The 26,307-nt window shown below is 49.5% G+C and overlaps 2 protein-coding genes across 7 annotated transcripts; one reads left to right on the top strand and one right to left on the bottom strand.

Annotated features, from left to right (window-relative positions):
- Position 1: 1 nt before the first annotated feature.
- Positions 2-23,269, top strand: EIF2B1 (eukaryotic translation initiation factor 2B subunit alpha). Of its 6 annotated transcripts, none has more exons than XR_009250566.1 (10): positions 2-158; positions 1,202-1,303; positions 2,824-2,960; positions 3,066-3,182; positions 4,863-4,975; positions 5,740-5,808; positions 7,020-7,095; positions 8,631-8,756; positions 9,507-9,726; positions 9,905-10,531. XR_009250566.1 is itself a non-coding variant. In XM_058691443.1 (10 exons), exons 1-9 carry the CDS (start codon positions 146-148, stop codon positions 9,669-9,671), a joined length of 918 nt encoding a protein of 305 aa, XP_058547426.1. In that variant the 5' UTR covers positions 2-145; the 3' UTR covers positions 9,672-9,717; positions 22,982-23,269. The 6 variants fall into 6 exon arrangements, 5 of the variants coding, with proteins under 5 accessions (XP_058547426.1, XP_058547425.1, XP_058547424.1 ...); XM_058691443.1 differs by lacking the exon at positions 9,905-10,531 and adding an exon at positions 22,982-23,269 and having other exon boundaries at positions 9,507-9,717; XM_058691442.1 differs by lacking the exon at positions 9,905-10,531 and adding an exon at positions 15,532-15,834 and having other exon boundaries at positions 9,507-9,717.
- On the bottom strand, positions 10,615-24,665 carry DDX55 (DEAD-box helicase 55). Its single transcript, XM_058691438.1, has 14 exons — positions 24,498-24,665; positions 21,708-21,758; positions 21,527-21,613; positions 20,602-20,693; positions 20,460-20,522; positions 18,101-18,250; positions 17,378-17,567; positions 15,696-15,778; positions 14,847-14,978; positions 13,997-14,089; positions 13,256-13,370; positions 12,636-12,804; positions 11,534-11,826; positions 10,615-11,354 (listed from the first exon to the last, which is right to left on the bottom strand). The coding sequence occupies exons 1-14, from the start codon at positions 24,603-24,605 to the stop codon at positions 11,178-11,180; spliced, it is 1,803 nt and encodes a 600-aa protein (XP_058547421.1). The 5' UTR covers positions 24,606-24,665; the 3' UTR covers positions 10,615-11,177.
- Between the last annotated feature and the right edge of the window lie 1,642 nt (positions 24,666-26,307).

Raw genomic sequence — 26,307 nt, 5'->3', positions numbered from 1 at the left:
CCCGCCCCCAAAGCGCCGGAAGTGGAGTGTGGAGTCGGGCTGCTCGCTGACCGTGTCTGCGGCTGCGAACCACACCGGTCGGGGGACGCTTCCCGGCAGCGCGGGCGGCCCCGGTCCCCTCGGGCTCCGCGGTCCGGACGGCACCATGGACGACAAGGGTAAGCCGGGCCGGGCAGGGCCGGGGCCTGCTGGGCTTAAAGCGGAGCCACGCAGGGGTCCCTCCACCTCGCACGCCCAGGCTGCGCTCTGCGAGAAGTCCCTTTCCAAGCTTAGGCTGCTCGTCTGGATGCGCTGCTTCTAGTGGCAACTAAATCACTCTCGCGGCCCCTGTATCCAGGGGCTGGGTCCCCAGGGTATCCCAGGCCTTCCTCTCCCAACAGTTTCCAGTGCCCTCCTCCGAAAAAGGGACACTTGGGCCAGAGGTGCAGGTCTCGACCCCAGTCTTGATTTCTTCATATGTAAAATATGAGTAAGATTTCCTGCTTTATTGGATCTAGTACTGGATTTTTTTTAATGTTTATTTATTTTCTTGAGAGAGAGACAGAGCGTGAGCAGGGGAGGGGCAGAGAGAGAGGGACACACAGAATCCGAAGCAGGCTCCGGGCTCTGAGCTGTCAGCACAGAGCCGGGTGCAGGGCTGGAACTCAACAGTGAGATCATGACCGGAGCGGAAGTCCCACGCTTCACCCACTGAGCTACCAGGCGCCCCTGGAATTTTTTTGAAAGGCATATTTGATGTGCAGGTCTAGTGGTTATCAAGGTGTTTTACTAAGTGAGGTACAAGAGGAAACTAACATGTATGATACTTATCATTTAAGAAAATAAGGGGGGGGATGGACCTCTACATATACATGTATATATGTAAGCAGGTGAACAGGCTTGAATTAGCATAGACTGTCTGGAGAGGTTGACTCTGGGATTCTCCCACGATGTGGAGTCCAGGTTAAGAGGGAGGATGACCTTCCACTATCATTTGGTGGTGCTTCAATTTTATGCCGTTATGAACGGATAGCTTTCTCAAAACGAGAAAGAGAGCTTGTAAATACTAAAGTGTATTCCCATCAACATTTATAATGCCCCTGAAGCCAAACATCCTGAAAAGAAAGTCTTTTTAAAATTAGTTTGCTTCTAAGTGAAAACCTCTCTGCTCTTACATCCTGCTAAATGAGTTTGATGAATTGCTTTTTTTGTCCCTTCCCAGAGCTAATTGAATATTTTAAGTCCCAGATGAAGGAAGATCCTGACATGGCCTCAGCAGTAGCCGCCATCCGGACTTTGCTGGAATTCTTGAAAAGAGATAAAGGTGAAGAGGGTCGGATTCGAACACTTTGGGTGTTGGGAAAGTCTTCTAATGACTGTTAGAAGGGTAGAAAGTGAAAATGTGTGTGGCCTTCATAAGGTGATGCAGCTCCAAGCTCAGCTTCTCCTTCATTTCAGTCTTCATTTTGTTTTAACATTTATTTATTTTGAGAGAGAGAGAGAGAGAGAGAGAGAGGAGAGTGGGGGAGGGGGGCGGGGGGGAGGGGCAGAGAGAGAGGGAGACACAGAATCTGAAGCAAGTTCCAGTCTCCAAGCTGTCAGCACAGAGCCCGATGCGGGGCTCAAACTCATGAGGCTTGAGATCATGACCTGAGCCAAAGTCGGACACTTAACTGACTGAGCCACCCAGGCTCCCCTCAGTCTTCCTTTTAACCTGGAGAGAGCCCTCCAGTCATCATTAAATGGGTCCCCTTTCAGAAGTGAGATGAACTTTGAATCAAGAGTGACCATGTTTTTTGTTTGTTTGTTTCTAATATAGTTATTTATTTGAAAGGGGGTGGGGGCCGAGGGAGGAGAGAAAAGCCCAAGCAGATGCTACACCACCAGCGTGGAGCCCAATGCGGGCCTTGAACCCATGAACTCTGAGATCATGACATAAGCCGAAATTAGACGCTTCACTGAACCACCCAGGCTCTCCAAGAGTGACCATGTTGTAACAAGTCAACCATGAAGCTTAAATTATAGCAATAGTTCAGCTTTATAAGTGTTTATTGAGTTTCTGTCATGTGCCAGAATTTGTGCAGTTGCTACAAAGAATGCTACAGAATAAATTTTAGTATGAGTGTCACTCATTGTGATCACCTAATTCAGGCATCCTACATGTAAGTTTCTTGGTATAGCATGATATCTTGTATAAGCAAAGTAACAACAACAATAAAGTGCCTTCTTCCGTGTGAAGGGCTGACCTAGAGACGTGTGTCTAAGATGACCTCTGGAGTCTTCCCGTGTACCTGCGGTAACACGCAAACACCTAAGCCCTGCCTGAACCGCCTCGCACACCTCATCTGCCACTTCTGCTTACGTGCCTTCCAGGCCATCCCTCACTAGACTGTGCTTCGGCCCTGGCGGCCTCTCTCTGTCCTGTCAAGTTTGTCCCCATCTCAGGGTCTTTGTGGTTAGAGTCTGCACCTGTAACCTTTCCTACTGGCTCTTTATGTGGCTAGATCTTTTCTTACTCAGGTCTCAGTTTCAGTGGCCTCCATTCCAGGGGCCATCCCTTTTAGCTCTTTCCAAAGTAGCCCCACCTTTCTCATCATTCTGCTTTTCTCTGTCCTTGTTGGGTCTGTAACTTGTGTGTTTCTTTGTATGTTTGTTTACCGTCTGCCTCTTCCACTAGAGAGGGAGTCCCATCAGAGCAGGGACCCTGTCCGTCTGCTCACTGATGTGTTTCTAGCATACGGGATGCGTTCGGGAAACACTGGTTGAATAAGTGAATGAATCACAGACACACCAAGGGGCTGTGATACTTAAACGAACATCACCTTCCTCGTGTGATCAATCCAGGGGAGACCATCCAGGGCCTGAGAGCAAACCTCACCAGTGCCATAGAAACCCTGTGTGGCGTGGACTCCTCTGTGGCCGTGTCCTCAGGCGGGGAGCTCTTCCTACGCTTTATTAGCCTCACCTCCTTGGAATACTCGGTAAGCACTGCCCTCCTTGGGTTACCTTTCTCCTTCTTTGTTTGGCTGCAAACAAATACTCTCCTGGATCTTGCCCTTCCCCTCATTCTGCTCCTTTTTTCCCAGGATTACTCTAAATGTAAAAAGATCATGATTGAGCGGGGAGAACTTTTTCTCAGGAGAATATCCCTATCGAGAAGTAAAATTGCAGATCTGTGCCATACTTTCATCAAAGACGGGGCGGTGAGTAGATTTCCGTGGTGTGTGGTAATTGGGAGCAAGGATCTTGGAGTTAGACTCCTGGAGTAACATCCCTCCGTGCCACTTACTTGCTGTCTCACCTTGGACAAGTTACTTAACCTCTCTGTGCTGCAGTTTTCTCATGTTAAATAAAGGTAGTAACAGCACCTACCTCAGCAGGCTGTTGTGGAAGGAGGTACTGAGATGATCGAAGGACTCTGTACTATGCCTGGCACACAGCAAGCACTACATAAATGTGTAAATGTGGTTACAGAGGCCGTCCTGTTAAACAGGTGGAGAAAAACCCTGGGAGAGCACGGATGATTCTTTGATTTTAATAGGATGTCTCGCCAAAGAAGCATTTTCATTACTGGATGTGTACTAAATCAAAATTCAGTCCACACATAACAGCTCTTGGCACTGGGTCATCCTGATGTGAAGGTGAAGGTGAAGGTTAGCACTAGCTTGCGATAATGTCCGTGAGTTCGTTTCCAGTGCTGTTTCAGAGACACAGAGCTGCCAAGTATAGGTTGAGCGAGGACAGGAGCTGCAGGTTAAGCCAGTCCCCGGCAAAGGGGCAGTAAAACTTTGATGACGTCTCTTCCCACGGCGTCCCTCTTCTGCCAGCCAAGCCTCCACGGACCATAAAATCATTTACTTGCATTTTGACTCTGAAATCTTGTCCTCGGTTTTATTATCCCCTTCCCAACCTTTGAAGTGTGTTATTCAGTAAACGATGTAATAGCAGCGAGTAGAGCTTGTACAAACGCCGGTTGCAAACAAAGCCGCTTTTGCTCGAGTGGAGGCAAGATTACGACTGCCTCTCGCTGAGGCCTTCTCCTCCCGCCAGACTGCCCCCCTGCGCTCAGTATTCGGCAGGTTTCATTTGCTCTGGTGTGTTGGAAGGTGTGATACCCACCTGCATCCGTGCTGATTTAGACTAAATTCAGAGCAGAGCTGCCCACATTTCACTTTGCGGATGAACCACCTGGGGATCTTACTCAATGCAGATTCTGATTCAGTAGGTCTTGGGGGGCTGAGAAGCTCTATTTCTTACAGGCTCTCAGGAGGCCCAGAAAAGAGCTACGGTGCTATATCCTTCCCTTTCGCATATACAGAACCGTGTAGTCTGTTGCCTAGAACACAGGTTAAGCGAGCGTCTGTACATTGTATCCGGTCCACAAATGGGTTGTGTTTACCCCAAGTAGTATCTATGAACTAAAAAAAATTAGCCAACGCTTAAGTCTTGGATTTTCAAGAAAAATTGATGATCTGGCAACAGGAGGCCCGTTGTGACCCCGTTGGAGCTTGGTCTCTCCTCTTTGCCGCTGGCCCCACCCGAGCATGTCTTCATGCGACCTGCCTGGTGCCTGCGGGCCTGAGTGTGCAAACCGAGCCTTAGAAATGGGAAAACCGGCCCAAAGGAACCTAACAGAACCTTCAGATAGAAAGACTTGTGTCTTGTGAGCCACACCACACAGAGGCTCCACCCTCCCGCACTTGCTGTGGCAAGAGAGGGCCCACGATACATGTGCCATCAAAGATCTCCTCTCCACCTACAGTTGACTTGTGGGAAAGGGTACAGGGAAGCCTCAGGGTGCCTGGAACGTGCATTAGAGGGGCAGAGAGCGTGGGTGATCACTGCAAAGCTTGCCCTTTTGACAGAGCTTTCTCGGTCCACAGCGAATATTAACTCACGCCTACTCCAGAGTGGTCCTGAGAGTTTTGGAGGCAGCAGTGGCGGCTAAGAAGCGTTTCAAGGTGTACATTACAGAGTCACAGCCTGATTTATCAGGGCAAGTATCGTTCCATTTGGTTATGTGCCGAGCAGTCTTTTTTCTTTTTTTTTTTTTTTTTTTTTTAGTGTTTATTTATTTTGGGAGAGAGAGAGAAAATCCCAAGCAGGCTCCACACCGTGAGCACAAAGCCCGACAGAGGGCTCGAACTCATGAACTGTGAGATCGTGACCTGAGCTGAAGAGTTGGATGTTTAACAACTGAGCCACCGATGGGCCCCTAGCAGTCACTTTAAAGAGCAAACTGAGGATTCACACCCATGTAGGAAGACCCAGAACACGCCCCCCCCCCCCCCCCACCCCGCCGTATGCCAGTTAGTCAGCATTGCCTTCGGCTGTGCCTGTTCCTTGTCCCTGAGGGAAAATCCTGTGAAATTGCACTCGGCCATGGTACGGGATCCAGGGTTTTTATTTAGTAGATCAAAGGAACAGCAACCAAATACGTCTGCGGAAAGATTTGTATCAAGGAGTAGATGATTCACATCTCTCTCCAGAAGATAATTAGAGGAAAAACTTAGTCCTTTTTTTCTGCATTTGTATCTCCTACTCAGAGTCCCCAAGAATGTAGTTTTCATAAAACATACTTTCTTCTAAAGAACCCAAATTCTTGTTTCCTTAGTCCAGAATCTTGGGATGTGCCCCTTAATCCGTGAATATGAGCGGCGTTTCAAGTCAATGTGATGTGTTGTCCAGATTAAGTGATTCATCATACGCACTATGGGACTTTCTTGGACTCTCTAATGTTCTCAAAATGTCATTTTCCAGTAAGAAAATGGCCAAAGCTCTCTGCCACCTCAACGTCCCTGTCACTGTGGTCCTAGATGCTGCTGTTGGGTAAGTTCCTGTCTTCCTGACCACAGTTACTTTTCCTCACCCACCCTCGGGGTTGGCTTGGAGCAGGGTTTCCTGATTGAAGGTTTGCGTCCCATTCATAAAACTGCATTGGGCAATGTGCTGCTTCTGAATTGATGGCTGCATGAGACCAGCAAGTTCATGATAAAGTCTTGATAGTACATGCAGAAGACAGAGCTGTAGAAAGTTGTGGAGAGTGGGAGTCGCTTATGTAGTCTTAGGGTGCACTTTAAGAGCAAGGTGCAAAGGTTGGGTTAAGGCCAGCACACGTAATCAGTGCTCCCTCTTCAGCAGGGGTAGGCTGTCCTCAGTGGCCCTCGGGGCTTCTTTGACTTACCCGTGCAACTTCACTTTTAAAACTAAGGACACATTCTGAGCACTGACAGGGTACCTCACAAAAGAAAACAGGACTGATAATCTCTCGGAAAGAAAACACATAAGGCAGATGGTTAAGGCAATTAATGCGTTCAAAGTAAGCATTTTGAAGAACTGTACATAATTGTTCATTGTCAAAGATAAATTGACCTTCACCCTACCTGAAAGGGTTTTTTTTATAAATTTTTTTTCATTTAAAAAACTTTTTTTTTTAACGTTTATTTCTTTTTGAGAGAGAGAGAGAGAGAGAGAGAGAACGCAAGCAGGGGAGGGGCAGAGAGAGAGAGGGAGACCCAGAATCGGAAGCAGGCTCTAGGCTCTGCGCTGTCCCCGACGTGGGGCTCGAACTCCCGAGCCGTGAGATCATGACCTGAGCTGAAGACTGAGGCTTAACCGAGCGAGCCACCCAGGCGCCCCAGAAAGATTCTTGAATTACATAACCTTTTCTTCCAATTTCAGACCACCACAGGTTTTAAAATTATTGTTCTGTTCGTATTGAATTAGATCAGAAAATCGAGTGGCGCACACGTAGTGAGAATCAGTCCTGGGTCGGTTACCGCCCCCATACGTGTATGTGCGCTGGGTGGCAGCGTGCGGTGCACGTTTTACCGTGGGGGGTGTGATCACGGCGGGTTTCCACGCCCCGTGGTGGCAGAACTAGTAAGAGTGCCAAGGGTGTGTCTCGGGCGAGGTGCTCTTCTGAAGAAAGTTGTTAGGAGAGGGGCTTAGTGCGCTGAAAACGGAGTATTAATGTCGGTAGGTGATGATGCTAACAGCAGCCAAGAAAATAGAGCAATTTTTTTTTTTAATTTCTTCAGCTACATCATGGAGAAAGCGGATCTTGTCATAGTTGGCGCTGAAGGGGTTGTTGAAAACGGGGGCATCATTAACAAGGTGAGAACATCGCTTCTCCACGATTCCTTGCTCCGGGCTTGGAGAGGTCGCCAACCTACCTGCTGGCGGCATCGGGTGTTACGGTTCCCTCATCCAATCCTGTTTAGCCTGCAGACTTGACCATTGCATCAGACGGTTTCCCGGTCCCCCGGGGCCACTGGAGCGGCCAGAGTTTGGTCACCTGTCTTTGATCTTTGTAAACCATGAGAATGCAGTTCATCTTTTCTCAGAACATGTTTTAATTGGAATTGGGTTTGGCTGCTTGTTTTCCAATTGGGCATATTGGACATCAGTGTAGTGTGGTGGTAACATTTCTCTATCCGTTGCTTAACATGGAAGGATTTCATAATTTGTTCCACGTGCTGTGTGGTGAAACATATGAGACATAAAGGTTTCACACGTACGGCTTGGAGGCGTGGCCTCACTTGGCGTGATGTTTTCCAAGCGTGTGTATTGTAGCGGGTGTCAGCGCTTCGTCCTCCTTCACGGCTGCGTAACGTCCCGTCGGTGCGCAGACCACGTTTGCTTATCCACCTGTTCACGTCCACTTGAGTTGTCTCTACGTTTCAGCTCTTGGGAATAATGTCACTACGAACGCGGGTGCACAATCATCCGTTTGAGTTCCTGTTTTCAGTTCCGTCCGGTACATACCTACGATGGAATTTCCGGGTCATACGGTAATTCTCCGTTCAGCTTCTCGAGGACCCACCAGACTCTTCACGGCAGCCGCGCCATTTCACCTTCTCCTCCGCAACGTGCAAGGATTCCAGCTTCTCTCCGTCTTTGCCAACACTTGTGTTTTGTTTTTTTATTCTAGCCGCCCCAGTGGGCGTGAAGTAGCATCTCATGGTGGTTTTGACTTGTGTTTGCCTAAAGACTGAAGACCTTGAGCATCTTTGGGGTGTGCGTCTGACTCTTTGTGCATCTTTGGAGACATGTCTATGTTGTCGTCTTTTTCTTTCTTTTAACATTTGTTTTTTTGTTTTTTTTTTTTTTAATTTTTTTTTTTTTCAACTTTTTTTTTTATTTACTTTTGGGACAGAGAGAGACAGAGCATGAACGGGGGAGGGGCAGAGAGAGAGGGAGACACAGAATCGGAAACAGGCTCCAGGCTCTGAGCTGTCAGCACAGAGCCCGACGCGGGGCTTGAACTCACAGACCGCGAGATCGTGACCTGGCTGAAGTCGGACGCTTAACCGACTGCGCCACCCAGGCGCCCCTTAACATTTGTTTTTGAGAGAGAGCGTGCACGAGTCGGGGAGGGGGATAGAGAGAGGGGGACAGAGGATCTGAGGCAGGCTCCGCACTGACAGCAGAGAGCCCTACACGGGGCTCGAACCCACAAAGCACGAGATCGTGACCTGCGCCAAAGGCGGACACTCGGCCGACGGAGCCACTCACGGGCCCCTATGCTGTCATCTTTGTTTAAAAGATCTTTAATTCCAAAGCCAGAATTACATGCATTATGTAATATATCACACACCTCCAAATGTGCCATAAGATCTCATCCTTCTACGTTTTCTCTGACTCTCCAGATTGGAACCAACCAGATGGCCGTGTGCGCCAAAGCACAGAACAAGCCTTTTTATGTGGTTGCAGAAAGTTTCAAGTTTGTACGGCTCTTCCCGCTAAACCAGCAAGATGTCCCAGATAAGTTTAAGGCAAGAGTTTGTTGTTGTTGTTGTTGTTGTTGTTGTTGTTGTTTTTACCTATTTGAAGGGGTATCTGAGTCTAAGCCGAAACCTTTGGGGAAAAAGCACTGTAAGAGTGTTTCCGTAAGCTACTGTCCTCCCGTCACATTCTCCAACACCTCGGATGCAAAGATCCGTTGTTGGTTGAACTCAGAGTCAGAGAGATCCGTTTGTCCCCAGAATTTCTGCCTCTCGGTCTCTCTGACACACGTGTGAAGGGGCTGTAAGGAGGCAGGGAGAGCGGGTGGTTGAGTCCAGGCTCGGCTCCCGTCTCCACCACTTACAACCACGTGACCTGGGGCACATGCTCTCGTTTTCCGCCCTGAACTTCAGTTACCTGTGAAACGAGGTGCAAGTGCCATCTGGCAGTTACGACAGTTGGGAGGTGACCCAGGAGAGAAGCTCAGCACGTGCTGGGCACAAAGTAAGGTCTGTGTCAACGGTGTGAGTTGTTATCTCGAGAGGTTTCGAGAAATGAAGCCAGCACCCCAGTGAGGGCAGACGCGGTTTGGGTTTTCGTTAGATGAGGCTGGTGGCCAGTAGGCCGCCCCCTCTGGCTCACCCCTGCAACTCCGCCCTCCTCACCAGGGCGCTGCGCAGCCGGCTTCTCGCGTTTTCGGGGCGCTCCTTCAGACGGTAGCGCACTGGCTGCTCGGCCACGCCCACGCCGGTTCTGAGCCCCTCGTGGGGGAGACTGACGCACGCTTTCTCTCTCCTCAGTATAAGGCAGATACCCTGAAGTCTCTGCAGACCGAACAGGATCTCAAAGAGGAGCACCCGTGGGTGGACTACACGCCTCCTTCCTTGATAACGCTGCTCTTTACAGACCTGGGGGTGTTGACACCCTCAGCGGTCAGCGACGAGCTCATCAAGTTGTATCTGTGACCGCTGGACCCTTCCCTGCTGGCGCAGCTGAGGCACTTGGGGCGGGGTGAGTAGCCTCTTGACCCCTTGGTGAGTCGGGCAGAAACTACGTTTTTAAGATTTTATGTGTAAGTAATCTCTACACCCAACGTGGGGCTCGAACTCACAACTCCAAGACCAGGAGTGGTGTGCCCCACCAACTGAGCCTGCCAGGCACCCCTAAAACGGAATTTTTTTTTTTGGTGAAGACTTACAGACTAAAGACCTAAAACTTCAAGAATTGTTTATTCATTTCAGCCCCATCTAAAATGTGTTCATAGTTCCCGTAAAACCCAACCTGAATTGCGCTCGTGGTTTCCAGGCACTTTCCAGAAACACAAATTAGATTACTGGCTACTTATCCAGTGAAAGACCTGCCCAAGCCCACCTCCCTTCTTCCCTGCACTCCAGACTGATTTGCTACAAGCATCAAAGAGATGCAGGCCTTCCTGTGCAGCCAGGCGCCCCTTCAGGAACTAACAGCTGCCCGGGACACACATGACGTACGGCGCCTCGTGAGAAAGGCTAGAAACCGTGTTCGGTTCCCATCAGGCTTCCAGCGGTGAACACGAGCCAGGGACTGCCATCCCCTCGTCGGTCTGGGGGCAGACAGAATGGAAACCAGCAAGAGAACCCGAGGAAGGCAGAAACGGCATTTAGCAGGAGCATCCTATGTGGCTCATCACGTATGAAGACCTTCCAGAACGTTTATAAGCTGAAATTCTGCATCTGTGAAAGATGTGGATCTCCTTTAGATGTTGTTTGTGCCTGAACAGCTTTTTAAAATTGTACTTGGGGACAAATCGAGCACCTTTTCAAATAAATTCTATGAAGGGTTTTGAGACGGTGTTGCATCAGTACTGAGAGCTACCCGAGGCCCAAAGGTCCCGGCCATCTTGGTGAGGCCTCTGCAGCTTCAGTCACATGGAAGGAAATAATTTATTGAACACGAGGCATATTTTTTTCCCAGATTAGGATTTGCTTCTTTAGTTTTTCAGATACTCCCCCATAAAACAGCGGTGAGGACTATTCTTTGAAAAGAACCCCAGCAACATCAGCAACCCCATGCCGGTGTTTTGTACAGCCCCTGAAAGAGATAACGAAAGTCCAGGGGAAAGGACACCCAGGAAGCTCAGATGCCCGAAAACACTAAGGAACCTTAAAAAGCCAAAAATCAAGTCTACCTCAGTATCTTTGTTAGAAAGTTAAGTATAAAATAGCCACAGAAAAATGAGCTTTAATTTATAGGCGACCCATCAAAATAAATATTGACATCTGTTATTTACACTCCGACAGTTACGCTCTTCCGTTACACTTAAAGGCCGGTGTGGTTTTAATACAACATCCACGAGTGTAAAACCCCCCGCCCCCCAAGTCTGAACAGCTTTCTTGGATGTGAAGTTCCGACACGTAGCGAAAGCAGATGTGAGCCGTGCCGGGCCCACTGGCCGCATTCCCTGCACTCTCCCACGCTCCCCAAAGCCGGTGTCAGCAGTCAGGTTCCCAGGCGGGGATCCCCACGTCTGCTGTGGTGACTGTTCTCTTGCCGCTCGCCAACAACCCCTTCTCAAACTCTTCGTCAGTAATCTTGCCTTTCTTAAACTTTCTCAAGAGCCTCGTGTCATTAAGAAGTTCCTCCATGTCCTCGTCTTCGATATCAGAACCCTAAGGATAGAGACCAACAAACCACCAAATTCCTCAGCAACATGTTCCCACCAGCAACAACACACTCTCACCCAACTCACAACAGGACAGAAGGACACAATTCCTACTAAAGGACATTATTTTGATAAAATTCATTCAGAATTCTCAGCTGGGTGTTTGAGACAGAAAACACACCGTACCTCTTCCCTCTTCCTTTTTTCATTCATTTTCTTCTTCTTCTCCTTTTTGGCCTTCTGCTTTGACCAAGCTTTATTTTTTATGAATTTCTTTCTCCCTTCATTTTCTCTTTTCTCTTTTCTCTGTTGCTCTAGTAGCTTCTGCCTTTGCTTCTCTCTGATTTTATCTTTGAATGGAATGGTGTCTGTATTAACATCTGCAGGCACAAAATCTGGAAACTGCTTTCCTCTCAGTTCTGGCATCTTGGGCATCCTCAGCAGGGCAAACCCTCGAGCAAGACTAGCAAAATCAAGATCTAATTAAACCGAAATATCAGAGTTAGTACACCCAAAATAGGATTGATTATAAGCACCAACCCAAGGAAGATGCCTAACAATGCAACTGGTTTAGTTTTTTTGGGTTTTTTTTAATGTTTTTATTTATTTTTGAGAGAGAGAGGCAGAGCACAAGCAGGGGAGGGGCAGAGAGAGGGAGACACAGAATCTGAAGCAGGTTCCAGGCTCTGAGCTGTTAGCACAGAGCCCAACATGGGGCTTGAACTCGTGCACCACAAGATCATGACCTGAGCTGAAGTCAAACGCTTAACCAACTGAGCCACCCAGGCACCCCCAGTGTAACTGTTTTGTATACAAATGATCTAAGGGGTCCATTTTAATGAGGATTAAAGCTGCAGTTTTAGCGGAAAGGAATACTCAGCAGCCAGTTTATTCTGTCTAGCAAACCCTAGGAAGACTTCCTTTTGTTTCTTTTTAACTTTTTTCAAGGTTTATTTTTGAGAGACAGAGCACGAGTGGGGGAGGGGCAGACATAGAGGGAACACAGAATCTGAAGCAGGCTCCAGGCTCTGAGCTGTTAGCACAGAGCCCGACGCCGGGCTCAAACTCAAAAACTGCAAGATCGTGACCTGAGCCAAAGTCGGATGTTTAACCGACTGAGCCACCCAGGCGCCCCAGAAAACTTCCTTTTAAATGTTCAGAAAATATTAACCCTGTATATGCCTAAAGGTTTGCGTAAAACAAAGCAATTTCACATCTGTAATACTTGTGAGACCATCACATTTGTAATAATGCTGAAGGAGACACAATTAAGTGCAGTCCAACTTACCCTTTAATCTGAAGATGAGGCCACATTCGTGCTTGGCATATGCCTGGACGTAGGACACAAAGGCTTTCATGCCCTTTTCAAACACGGCTCTGTCAGCCAGGGCCATGGACTTGAGCTTTGGAAGGAGGTCTCCTGTGTTCTTCTGGAGTTGCATCTCCCGCAGGGGGCACTGCACACAGACAACATGCTCACCTCCTCTGGCTGGGATCCCCTCACCCCCATCAGAGCCAGTGCCAATAAAGCCAGAGGCAAAACAACTCATGGTAATCTTTAATCAGAGGCCTAGAAGCCCCAATTCCCAAGTGTTTTATTCGGTCTGAAATTTTGTAAAGAAAATTTTAAAATCGATTTTACATAACAATCCCGATTTCTGGTGGAAAGCATCCAGCACTAGGTCTGTGTTCCCAAGTACTGACACTCAGCTGGAGCCGAGCAGTGTGTGCCATCCTAACGGGGGCTGGTGCCGCCCCACAGCCTTTAAGCCAGCCAGGTCCCTGCACTCACGTCACCAGGCTTGCCACCCCTAAGCTAAGTTCCAGGCCACGTGCCCAAAAACAAGTTTACTAGGCATCCATCCCGTCACTGTCACTGGGCATTGCCTATGGAAAAAGACCGCTTACTTTTTGGTTAATTTCAAGGAAACTGACGTATGACTCTTCCATGGGAAGGAGGAACACGAGCGCACTGCCACCGTGGCCGATGCGGGCTGTGCGGCCACAGCGATGCACAAAGGCACTGTGAACACAGGGTGGGAACGTGATCACCAAGTGAGAACGGCAGGGTGCAGGCACGGGGCCGCCAGACCCCACGGCTCAGTCCCAACCCTACCCCTCGCCAGTGTCAGAAATACCAGAGCTGGCAGTTAAACAGACTACAAACCAGACAGGATTCTGTAAGGATCCTGTAAGGACAGGATTTCCGTGAACTAGAAAACTGTTGCACTTACGCCCAGCTGATGATACAGACCTAGTAGAAAACTGGGAGGCAAAAGTAGAGAAGAGCACAGAGGCCTTATGTAAGCCCTCCACCAAGAAGTAACAACTATCATGGCTCAGGAGTTCTGTTCACCCGCATTTTTCTATGTTTGGGAGAAAAACTGAAACTTTCACATGCAGTGTTAAGTATTATTTTCCTTTAAACATTCTATCACGTCCATTCGTGCAAGAACTTTAAAAAGTATGTGAAAATAACCTGAAATGCCGCATAATATGGCATCACTATTTGACATGCCAGTGACGGTTCACCTGTTCGCCCATTTTTGCCATTTAAAGCAACATTCTGATGAACATCATTATGTGTATCTTCCTCGGGATTCGTGGGGCCCGATTCCCCAGAGAGGGTAACATTCTGTCACACCGTACCTTGCGCTGCTGGGAGGGTCGTACTGCAAAACCCAGTTTACTTCAGGAATATCTATTCCTCGGGCCATGACATCTGTGCACACTAAAATCCCACTAGAAAATGAGAAAACACTGTTCTGAGTAAGGAGATCACCATCAGTCTGTACTGGCCTTGATGATGACAGGGACAGTAACACACAGGTTCCCGAATCTCTCACAGAAGCATTTGGTAACAACATTTTGACTTTTTCTTCCTCCTAAGAATATCTAGGAATTCACAAATTCCCAACCAAAACAGGAGGGAGGGAGGGAGGAGACAGTGAAAGGATTTTTGATTAGCATACTTTTATTTGAAAGGAAAAACCTGCTGAGTGTAATCCTGAAGTGCAACAGTCCGTTCTCTCTCTCTGCCTAGAAGAGTACTGTTAACAACACAACCGGGAAAAAAACAAAAACCAGCCAGGAGGCTCAATGGTTAAGAAAAGCAGCAAAATGTTACTTATACACACAGAGTCAATTACGGTCACCAAGAGATGCGAGTGTCCCCCATGCAGTCACCCAAGGACAACCCACGAGGCTTCAGTGAATAGCTCCCATCCGCTCTCCACCCGCCCAAGTTATGAAAACCCCATGGCCGGGTGCCGGGCCATACACCGGGGAATCCAGGAGGGCACACAACACTCAGGTCCCCGTTCTTACAGAGCTTAAGACACCTCACGGGCAAGCTCGTGATACCTAAGGAGGTCAGTGCAGCACAGCATGACGGGTCAGGACGAGGACAGGGGCCCTGGGCTACACAGGGCAGGAAAAGAGGATCTCAGGCCAAGAGAACAGCCCCAGCCGAGGGTCACCTCCGCGGCAGCTAACCCACCTTTGCAATTTGCGGAACTCCATGAAGATCTTGTTGCGCTTATGTTTCATCTTCCCGTGAATGCACATGATCTTCACACCCTTCACCAGGGATTCCAGGGCCTTTCCATAGTATTCCACACAGGCGCAGGTGCTGCGGGAGGGGAGACCGGGCTCAGCGTCGTCGACCACCCAGGGCCGGGAGGGAGGCGGCAAGCAATCCCAATCCCTTTTGGGAGAATGGCTACCAGCATCATCCACATTGAGCTCTAAATCCGAAACCCTCTGGAGTTCTGACACCGAAACAAACCCCACCGTGGCAGACCCTGAGCTGGCCGCTCCAACGCCAGTCCCAGCAGCCACCTCCTCCCTCCCCGCCCTCTAACGAGGCTGGGACAGCTGCACCCTCAGTTCCCCTGCCTCTCGAGGTGAGCGGCTGCCGAGGGGCCCACCTTCGGCCCATAAAATGAAAGCCCGAGTCAGCTAGGGAGGAGGGGATTCTGAGAAAGCTTGGACGTGAAGGATACCCTTCCACCTTCCTCTGCCTTTCCTCCTCTATCCGCTTTCAGGGCACACAGGACAGCGGACAGGACAGTGACGGACAGACAGAACAAAAGGCCAGGACAGTTGCAGAAACACTGACCTCGACACTCCAGAGATCTAACCCAGTGTCGGGACCTGCCTAACCTCTGGACTTCTTTCTACAGGAGAAAAATAATGCCTCCTGTTCGAGCCACAAAAGTTGGGTTTTCAGCTATTTGCGGCCAAAAACATTCCTGAGAGAATTCCAAACCTTAGAGCTACATGTACCTAAATATTCTGGATGTGACTGAGCCCCAGATTCTCCCACCACAGCATCCAGAAGGATTACCTGAAGAAAATCAGGTGCTTTTCCTGCTTATGGTTTCGAAGAAAATGTACCAGCTGGTTAAATTTCTCATCTGCCTTACATACCTGCAAAATAAGAAGGAAAACCAATAAAATAAAAACAAATTTATTGACAATAATAACCTCCATAGCTATTTCCAGTTTCAGCCTTAAATGTTAAGGACTCTTGATTTCCTCCATGAATAGAACACACTTCTATCAGTATATTAATCAGCCTACCGAGCTCAGAATAGATATCAGTATGTGCTGCTGACACATATAAGTCACAAGGTCGTGTAACTGAGAGACACAGTCATCTAACGCAATCATCCCCAGGGGCACCTGGCTGGCTCAGTGGGTACAGCATGCGACTCTTGATCTCAGGGTTGTGAGTTGAAGCCCCACGTTGGGTGTAGGGATTACTTACAAAAATCTTTTAATGCAGTTGTCCCCAAATCCCAGCATACAGACAGGGATCACACCAGCTGTAAGACCATCTCCAGAGAAGATTTTTTTTTTTTTTTAAAGTAAGCTCTACGCCCAACAATGTGGCTTTAACTCATAACCCCGAGATCAAGAGCTGCACGCTCTACCGACTGAGCCAGCCAGGTACCCCTTTAGGGTACAGTGTTTTTTTAGTGTTTACTTATTTTGAGAGAGACAGACAGACAGACACGGTGAGTGTGAGCGGGGGAGGGGCAGAAAGACAGGAAGAAAGAGAATCCCGAGCAGGTTCTGTGCTTTCAGCGCGTTGCCCGCCGCAAGGACCCCGTGCGATCATGACCTGAGCCAAAATCAAGAGTCAGACGCTTAACTGACTGAGCCACTCAAGTGCCCTCAGGGTAGATTTTTGTTAGTGCAGATTCTTGGGCACAGCATACAGATTCAGTGGGTCTAGGACTGGACGTAAGAATCCCTATTATTTAAGAGCCCCCAAGAGATTCTGATATATCCCCGCGTTCAGAAATCACGGCTCTAAGATGAACACAGGTTTCCAGAAGGAATATACAAAACTGGAAAGACCACCATGGAGACAGACTCCAGTCTCTCTTAACATAATCGAGCGCTCCATTCAGGCCCCTAAATTAGAGACATTTAAACCCATCTGTACGCATCCCCCCTATTTTTATGAAAACCAAATCCTCAGTTTGGCGTTTCTCCTCACACACTCAGGTACCTCGACATGCAGCCACGGAAGTGAATACGAGCTAGCAGAATGCGGCGCCAGCCACAGTGGGTGCCCAAAGCTACCACTTATCGATAGGTACTTGTACTAAGCACTGGCCGAATAACCTTCATCTGTACTGATAATAAACCCATCCTCACCACAACCTGTGACGTGGGTAGCGCTGTAGCCTCCCTGGTACGGTAAGTGCATCTAGTTTCGTGCGTGAGGGCAAAGCCAAGATGTGCAACTGGCCGGCCTTGCCCTGGCACCCATCCCGACCACACGCCACAGAACCTACGGACCACGCCCTCTGCCTGGGAAAGGCCGGCCTCCTGACTTGACCAGCCCGGCCCAGAAACGCCAGCAGTGAGGATCACCCCCCCACCTGGTGAGCCTGCCTGATTTCAACCCCACCTTCCGGGCAGTTGCCCTAGAGGCAGTGCCACGAAGTACCTTAGACCCCAGGCAGCATTAGGACTGAACTGCAGGAATCAGTAAGCAGAACGCCCAGTGCGCACCATGTAGTAGTTCTTCAGGCGGGAAGGAGTTTTCTGGGTGCTGCTGGCCGCCACGCCCTTCTCCTTCACCGAGATCCGCACGGGGTTCCGGAGCCCCGCTCTCACCAGGCTCTCCACCTCCTGTGTCTGAGTGGCGGAGAAAAGGCCTGTTCTCCTCTGCTTTGGCAAAAACTCCAGGATGGTATTTATGCTAAAAAAGAGGGCTCAAACTTAACCCCTCATTTATGAGCATAATCAACAATACCACTTGATAACACTAAACATATTTTAAGACAGGAAGAGAAGGCATTACAGTGTTCACAGTAGACATTACCAGGGGATGAGACTATACCCTCATTTTTTGCAAGTTTTCTCCAATACGAACACATAATTATACTGCTATCAAGTGGAGCAGTTAAAAGGAGAGAACAAAGACAAAACTTTTGAGACTAAAAACCATTAAATCGTACATCTGAAATAGGTGAATTGTATAACAGATGAATCATATCCCAAAAATGCCGTTTGAAACACACGCATGAACTTTCAAAGAAATCACGAAGGAAAATGCATCTTAAGTAGAACTGGAATTTCAGCTGTGTGGCAGACTCTGAAGGATCAAACCACCTAATAATCTGAAATTCAGAGGAGGCCGATAAAGGCAGTCACAGGGTGGTAAAGGAATTCCAATTTGCTCTCCTTTTCGCCCAGTATCGCCCGAAGCCAACGAAGCCCACAGTCCGGTACCTTGCCTCAAACCCCATGTCCAGAAGTCTGTCTGCCTCATCCAACACCAGGACGTCGAGGGACCTCACGCAGCTGGCCAAATCCAAGCCCTCTGCCTTCCTCCGGAACATGTCCTCCAAACGGCCTGGAGTGGCCACAATGACGTTCCCACTTTGAAAACACAGTAATGTTTACCACACTCTCTGGACCTTGGGAATATCTGTGATCCCAAATCCCAAGCGTTATATACCCCCCCCTCAGAAGTCGTGGAAGTTCCAGGGAAGGGAGGTGAGGCCCTGAGAGGGAGGACAGGGCTCAGAGCAGCAAAGCTTGGGGCCGTGAGGGAGGCAGATCAGGTTCAGAGCCAAAACCCAGGGCGGGGTCAGCAGAGGCCAGCCCATCGGCCACATCGGGCCTGTACCTGTTTTTGTGACGCCTCGCTGGCACACAGCCATGCCTATCCCTTCACGTATTGTCTCTGGTGGCTTTCACGCTACAAGAGTGGAGCTGAATACTTGTGACAAACCCTGTGGTCCACAAACCTAAAATATTTACGCTCTGTTCCTTTACATAAAAGGTCTGCTGACCCTTTACCTAAAACAAGTTATTCAACCACTTTCAGCCTCAGCTAACTCATCTATAAAATGAGAATGTTAACAGAATTAGAATTTTATGTAAAGATCACAACCTCAGACGAAAGGCCAAATGCAGCCCCAACCTTTCTGACCTGCAAGAAGTCTTTTTGGTTTTTTGTGTGTGTGTTTTTTAAGATTTTATTTTTAAGTAATATCCACACCCAACATGGGAGTTCGAACCCACAACCCTAAGATCAAGAGTTGCAGGCTCCACCGACTAAGCCAGCCAGGCACCCAAAGAAGTTTGTTGTTGTTTTTAATGTGAATTACATGCCATTGGTTAACAAAGTCTGGAGCCAACACGTAAGAATCTGGAATTCCACATTGTGTTTTTTTCATTCAAAATCTGGTAATACTGAGCCCAGATTCCTGCAAGGCAACCATCAGCTAGCGACGAGCACTCAAGCGTGTACTGGGCAGTTCCTGCCAGTCCCCACCCCAACCCTTTCACACACTGATATTATCCTCTGACCCCTGCAGGAACTTGACTTTGTGACCCCTACTGAAAACCATCTCGTGGTATAGCTCGACAGAAGCAGTTCCTCGTCATTAAGATTCTCGAACAAATTGGCCACAAAACCTACCACTGCTCATTATAAACCTTATTCATGGTGGGACTGAAAAAAATTCAAAGGGCTGATGGCCACCACGTACTCAAACATTCATCTGTTCATTAAACACCTGTGTGTGCTCAGCACTGTGCTAGGCTCTAAAGATGCAATGCTGACCTCCAGAGCCTGCCTGGGGACTCGGGGAGCCTGGCCCATGCAGTGGCCTAGAAGAAAGCCGGGTCTGTGCAGCAGCAAGCGCATGGGAAGGCGGTGGCAGTGGAGAATGGTGGCCTCGCAAGCCCCTTACAAACATTAGAATCCTGCCTAAGGGCCAGAAGCCATTAAAGAGTTTTCAGTGAGTCACATGATCAGACAGGCATTCTGAAAAGGCCACTTCGGTTGCTCTGTGGAGAGTGGATTATAAGAAGGCAAGAGTAGAAACACAGAGTAGAAACACACTGCAAGAGCCCAGGAGACAAGGTGGTTTAGATCAGAGCGGGAGACGTGGCGAGCGGGAAAAGCAAAGGGTTAGAGATGTGTGCTCTGGAGAGAAAATGCAAAGGATCCAGTGATGGTTATCGGGTGGGGAGGTGATGGAGGGGACAGTGAGGCAGCAAGGCCAACTCCCAGACCTTCGGAAAAGCGTGGGGGGTGGGGTGACAGATGACCGTGGGAGAAGCGCAAGGGGGACAGGTGACCATGGGAGAAGCGCAGGGGGGACGGGTGACCGGGAAACTCCAGGTGAGGTGCAGGTTTGGGGATAAAAAGCACCCATTTCAGACACGTTTGCAACAGCTGGGAGATGCCCAGGAGACGCCAGGCAGAGAAGAGGCTGCAGGTCTGGGCTCAGGGCAAGGTCAGTGACCACCAAGGGTGGGATGACACCACTTAGAGAGCCCACAGTGAGAACAAGGGCCCGACGTCCCATAGAGCCGGCCTGGGGAGAGTAGGGGCCATACCCTGACCTCGCTTCTCCTCTGCAGGGGTAAGACTCACTGAAAGGGAAAGGCTCATCCGGGCCTTATGGGAAGAAGCCAGCAGGCAAAATGGGAGGTTGGCCCGAAGAATGAAACTTTTGGGGGAGAGGGAGCTGCTGACGGAAGTGCTCCCAGTTAGGCCCAGACCATGCATGGCTTCCTCTTGGGTTCAGTGCCAAAAACAAGCAAGAAAAGGAGCAGAAGCAAGCAAACTTACCCTTGCTCCTTAAACCTTTCAACATCTTCTCCAGGATTCCTGCCTCCGATCCAGAGAATCTGGCTAAAACAAGAAACAGGTCTTTGAGCAGGTCAGGCAAAATAACCGCCCATGGCGGACGGGGACGCTGCATCCAACTTACCTGAACTGTGGGAAGGGCTTCGTGAAATGCGCTAGGACCTCGTCTATCTGAATAGCCAGCTCTCGTGTCGGTGTGATGATTAAGGCTCCCACCTGCCCAGGTGGGGGGAAAGGACACAATCAGCAGTGCCCAGGGTCACACAGCTGAACACACACGCCAGGACCCTCCACTTCACAGAGCAGGGTCCCCAGAGGAACAGCATTTCCCAGGCTTCTTGAGCATCCGGTCAATTACTGCTCTGAATTACAGTCAGTTCGCAACATTCACAGCACGGACTTAGCAAACACTGAGACGCTGCTCCTGGGGGAAAGGCACGGTTATATGGTCGTGTTTTGTCAATCAGTACATAAGCTGGTTGTATGCGTGTTTCTGTTTAAAGACACCTCAAATAAGATATAGTTGGTTTACCAACACTGAATTCACAGCCAGCAGCACTGGAACTCGTGCCTGAAGGAAGCTGCTCTAACACAGGTACTTTCTCCAGAAGGGCCATCCCAGCCTTCTTGTGCCCAGGAACACTCGACAGTGCTTTGGCGCCATGCCTGAGGCCGTCTTAAACATTCAAATCACCAGCAAAAATGCAAAAATCACAGCAGTAAATAGACTGGGAGAAAGACATCTCTGGATAGTCTGAGAGCTGAAACAAGGCGGCGGAGCATTGCGCCGCTCAGACTCAGCTGGGAACCTGCACATCACGTGATGCAGATTTTTTGCTGCTCTGCACAAATTCATGAATGAGCAAGAAAACAGTGAAGTACTGATTTGGGCAGCCACAAATAAATCTTAACAGGCAGGCAAATTCACAAATCCAGAATCTGCAAATAAAGAAGACGGATCTCCTTTCTCTTCAACCTTCTGGCCAGCTTCTCGCAACCGTGAACTCTACGATGACCGAGTGAAAAACCAGCCACATGGCTATCCTCACCTGATGCTTTTTTAACTTCTCTTCCCTTCTCAGAAGAATCTCCAGGATGGGAATGACAAAAGCGAGTGTTTTGCCACTACCCGTGACCTGCCAAAGAGGGAGGAAGTTTGGTTGGCTTTTCCTCACGGTTCATGCTGGAGGGAAAACGGGAGGGCGGGCTGCATTTGCACGAGGTACTTACCGCCTCTGCAGCGACATCTTTATTTTTCATGAACAGAGGGATGGTTGCAGACTGGAGAGAGAGATGCAAAGCACCGGTTAGAGAATGCCAGCCTCCACGGAGGTGGCCAAAAGCCCTAGGAACCCAGCAGGTGGCCGGCGTCACACTGGACCCCACCACGATGCAGGCTCTCAGCAGAGTCCCCACAGGCACCCCGGCGGGGCTGGCTCAGAGGCAACACAGCAGCGGCGTCTACACAGACAGCGTGGAGGGGACAGCAAGCGGAGCTGGGATTCGGGAGTCCTGGATTCTAGCCCTGCCTCACCTCCTTTCCTCTCTGGACCAGGAAGGGTTTGAAGACACTGAGTTTCAGGGTCCCTTCCGGCTCTCAGGTCAAAAAACCTACAACGGTTCAAATCAACCCTCTCACGTGAAACACCACAGAGAACCTCTAGGTTTTGTGAGAAACCTCGTCCTGTGGTTTCGGCAACCAGTGGCCAAACCCAAAGCGCTCAGCTTTGAGGTCATCCCCTCCGGGACTCCACTCCTGGTCCCCAGGGCCTGCGCTTACCCATCACAGCACACGCAGGACTTTTCTAATGACCTCTGTGAAAGGGGTTCTCGACCCGGATGATTCCTATGCCCTTGGGGAACATTTGGCAATACCTGGAGACATTTCTGGTTGTCAAAACCCAGAGAGAGGAGGGCGCGCTACTGGCATCTAGTGGGCAGAGGCCAGGGAGGCTGTTAAACAGCCGACAAGGCCCATGACGGTTCCCCACAACAAAGAATTAGCCAGTCTAAATATCAGTGGTGCCGAGACTGAGAAACTGCTCTAGACTACTGACGTCCAGAAGAAACATGATGCGACCCACATACACGGTTTTTAATTTTCTGGTAGGCACAAAACGAAAACGAGATACGTAAAATGAATTTTACTAATATATTTTATGTAACCCAATAGATCCAAACTAGTGTCACTTCAACATGTAATGAATATTTTACCTTTTTTTTAATTTATCTTGAGAGGGAGAGAGAGCACGAGCGAGGGAGGGGCAGAAAGACAGAGCAGGGGACAAAGAATCCCAAGCAGGCTCCACACCTAGCACAGAGCCAGACCTGGGGCTCAATCCCCCAACCCTGGGATCATGACCTGAGCAGATATCAAGAGTCAGACACTTAACCGAGTGAGGCACCCAGGCACCCCCGTAATGAGTATTTCAAAAATTAATTAATGAGATATGTGCCATTCGTTTTTCATGCCAAGTCTTCAAAATCCGTTGTACTTTTTACAGCTGGAGCACCTCTCAGTTTGGACTCACCGTATTTCGAGTGTTCAACAGCCACATGCGTCTACTGACTCGCACAGACCCTGATCATCACCACTGATGGCAGAGACGGAGTCTACATTCCCAAGGCTGGGTGCACAGCACTCCCAAGCTTTATCTCCAGCTTTCCTGACATCGTTCCCAAGGATCTTATGGACAGCTCGACTCAGTATTTCAAAACAAAACTCGTCAATTTCCTTCGGAACCGGGCTACCTCTCCCAACCCTCCTCATCTCAATAAACGGTACCACCATCCACCGAGTACTGAAGACAAAACCCTCAGACACATTCTAGATTCCTGTCTTTTGTCATCCCTACATCTGGTCCAACAAACCCAAATCTATCTCAAATTTCACTTCTCGACGTCCACGGCTTCCTCTCTACTCCAAGCCACCATCCTCTCTAACGTGACACTGGCCCCCTGGCCTCTTTGCTCTCTGGTCCACTCCCTGCACGGCAGTCACCTCCCTTCCCTTCCTACCTAGCTTCCCATTAGGATGGCTTCCTATGCACTTAAACATAATACAGACTCTTCCAAGACCCTGCACAACGTAGACCCTTCTTTGCTCGTCTCTTGCAGCACTTCCGATGCCACAGCCAAATGCCTTCTTTCTGTACCTCCCAGGCCAAGTCTAGCCCCAGGGCATTTGCATCTCTTGCCGCCCCAATCACCCCACAGCCAGCTCCTTCTCAATTATTCAGGTATCTGCTCAGTGACACCTTCAGAGAGGCCCTCTCTCACACTCCGCCTTTCCTCCTATCCTGTACTTTAGTGTCACTGTTACATCAGTGTGTTTTCGTCCCTTAGTAACACTTTCCACCAACTCAAATGCCTTTATTCTTCTACTCCTTTCTCCCTCCCCTGCGTAAGAAAATAAGGCCCATGACTGGAGAACAACACAGCAAAATCCCCAGAGCCTAGAAAAGTACCTGATACATAGTACGTCCTCAATAAATACTTCTTTGAGTAAATAAATAAATTGGGCCAGGACCCTTCACTTAGTCCACAAAATAACAACGGCAGGTAATATTTACTGAGCTCCCATAATGTGCCCGACACCGTCCTGTGTTAAGTCCCACAACGACCGTATGAGACAGGTAATTACTTGCCTCGTTTTACAGAGAAGGAAAAAAGCACAAAAGCATACAGAGGTTAGGTCACCTGCCCCGGATCTCACAGCTAGAGGGGGCGGGGCCGGGATGCAGCAGGCACTTGGGCCCCGGCACTCGAAGGACGGAGGAGGGTAGGGCCCTGGCACAGCTGCGCTGCCGCCCCTGCCTGCCAGGGTCATTAACCAGCTCGGCAGCCCCCGAGTGTGGACCGCCTGTCGCCGCAAGGGCGACGGGTCCAAGACGCGAGACCTAAAGCTCACACCCACCGGCCGCGTCCGACTACCGGGGGGCCTGGCCCGCTCAGGGCCTCCCTTTCCCCGTCTGCCCCCGGCACACGGAGGACCCTTCTCCGCCCGGCAGCACCGGGTACCTGCACCGGCGTCATGTACGGGAAGCCCAGCTCCCGCAGCGCACCCAGCACCCGCGGGTGCAGCCGCATCGGCAGCGACTCCCAGGAGCCCTCCGTCACGTGCTCCATAGCGCGCGCCCGGCCGCCGCCGCCGCCGCTGCCGCCGCCGCCGGGATGCCGCCTGGGCGCCGCCAGCGAGCACTTCCGCTTCCGGAAGCCCTCGGGACCGCCGGGAACCGAACTCCGGCAGCAAAGTTCCGGAGGGTGGGGAAAGAGCCCTCGCGGCAGGAGGCTGGAAAGCTGACCGCCGGAGAGTGGAAGCGGGACCGAGTCCCGAGTTGTACTGTCCGTCCCGCGCAGCCACCTGGCCTCGGGCGCCTTCCCACCGCGAGCAGGCGTTTCTGCGGCGGCTTTTCGGCGGGAGGGATTCTGCTCCGGTTCGCTCACTTTCTGCGCCCGTCGGAGGCCGGCCAAAGGACAAGTGGGTCTGGAGGGACTGGACGGAAATGCACCCCAGCCCCGGAGACCCAGGTTAAAAGGTATGCAAGATAGATAGGGTTGATGGTGGGGACCCGATGCCTGATACAATAAACGTTGGTTTACTTCCGAGAAAGTGAAAGCCCCAAAGGAGAACATTATCTTCGCATTCCCGGGTTCACCATTGGCTGCGGCCACTCACTCGTCCACGCACACATTCATTTGGCAAGCTTTTACCAACCACCTGTTACATGCTGGGCCCCGTCAACACATAGCTGTCCCTGCTCCGTGCATGGCTTGCTCCCTTACATCCAGCAGGTCTTCACAGATGTCATCTCAGTGATGCCTCTCTTTCCTAATCACTAAAACCGCTCGCCCCGCTTTATTTTTCCTCCATGGCACTTGCCTTTAATACGCCGATTAATTTACATATGAGGTTCGTCTCCTCCACTGAAAGGTAAACCCCACGACAGTGGGAATTTTTCTTTATTTAACCAGTGGCTACAAATGATAGCGCAAAGCAGTCACTCAAATATTTTGGGGATGGATAAATGGGAATATGCAGTACTCCTACAGACTCCAGTTATCTCAAACTAAATGAAGTGAAAGATAAAAAAGCTAGAGGCAACGTCTCCACTGAAATAGGATCACATCACAAACAAAATACCTTTGACAACTGTTTTATAAAACAGGATTTCCAGGGGCACCTGGGTGGCTTAGTTGGTTAAAGCGTCCAACTTTGACTCAGGTCATGATTTAACAGTTCGTGAGTTCGAGCCCCCGGTCGGACTCTCTGCTGTCAGCACAGAGCCTGCTTCAGATCCTCTGTCTCCCTCTCTTTCAAAAATAAACATTAAAGTAATAATAATAATAATAATAATAATAATATAATAAATACATAAAATGGGACTTCCACAGTTCTGAAAACCAACCCTGAGGAAAAGGGCATTCTTTGCATTTGCATTTGGGGCTCCACTTACTAATTTTCAGATCCTTAGATGCTTTCCAAGCCTGTTTCCGTATTTCCAAAATGAGGATTAGGATAACACCAAAGTAAGGGCTGTTTTGAGAATAGATGAGATAGACCACATACAGGGCTTAGCAGAGTGCCAGTGTTCAACAAATGGTAGTTTCTTTTGTTATTTAGCAGGCCCTTAGTGTAATAGAGGAAGAGGAACAGTTTCTAAAAGCAGTGATCTAGTTTTTGATTCCACCAATGAGGGCCTTGCACAAATCACTTAATCCTTCCTAAATTTATTTCCCACATGCATAAACCACATACTTGAGTGAAAAAAACCTCAATTTTCTCCAAATGAAAAAATACTTGATGTTTACAATGAATCATCAAAGAAAC

The sequence above is a fragment of the Neofelis nebulosa genome, chromosome 11 (genome assembly GCF_028018385.1).
Source record: "Neofelis nebulosa isolate mNeoNeb1 chromosome 11, mNeoNeb1.pri, whole genome shotgun sequence".
In the NCBI taxonomy this organism is placed as follows: Eukaryota; Metazoa; Chordata; class Mammalia; order Carnivora; family Felidae; genus Neofelis; species Neofelis nebulosa.
Note: the sequence above shows the minus strand (reverse complement) of the source record. Positions and strands in the feature narration are given on the sequence as shown.

Excerpts from the sequence above, each read along its gene's own strand:
- EIF2B1 (XM_058691443.1), top strand. Across the intron at positions 4,976-5,739 it reads TCACAGCCTGATTTATCAGG|TAAGAAAATGGCCAAAGCTC; the intron begins GCAAGTATCGTT and ends GTCATTTTCCAG. Across the intron at positions 5,809-7,019 it reads GTCCTAGATGCTGCTGTTGG|CTACATCATGGAGAAAGCGG; the intron begins GTAAGTTCCTGT and ends TAATTTCTTCAG.
- DDX55 (XM_058691438.1), bottom strand. The coding sequence starts at position 24,605 with ATGGAGCACGTGACGGAGGGCTCCTGGGAGTCGCTGCCGATGCGGCTG. Across the intron at positions 20,694-21,526 it reads AGAAGTTAAAAAAGCATCAG|GTGGGAGCCTTAATCATCAC; the intron begins GTGAGGATAGCC and ends CCACCTGGGCAG. Across the intron at positions 14,979-15,695 it reads AAGCACCTGATTTTCTTCAG|CACCTGCGCCTGTGTGGAAT; the intron begins GTAATCCTTCTG and ends CCCCTCCCGCAG.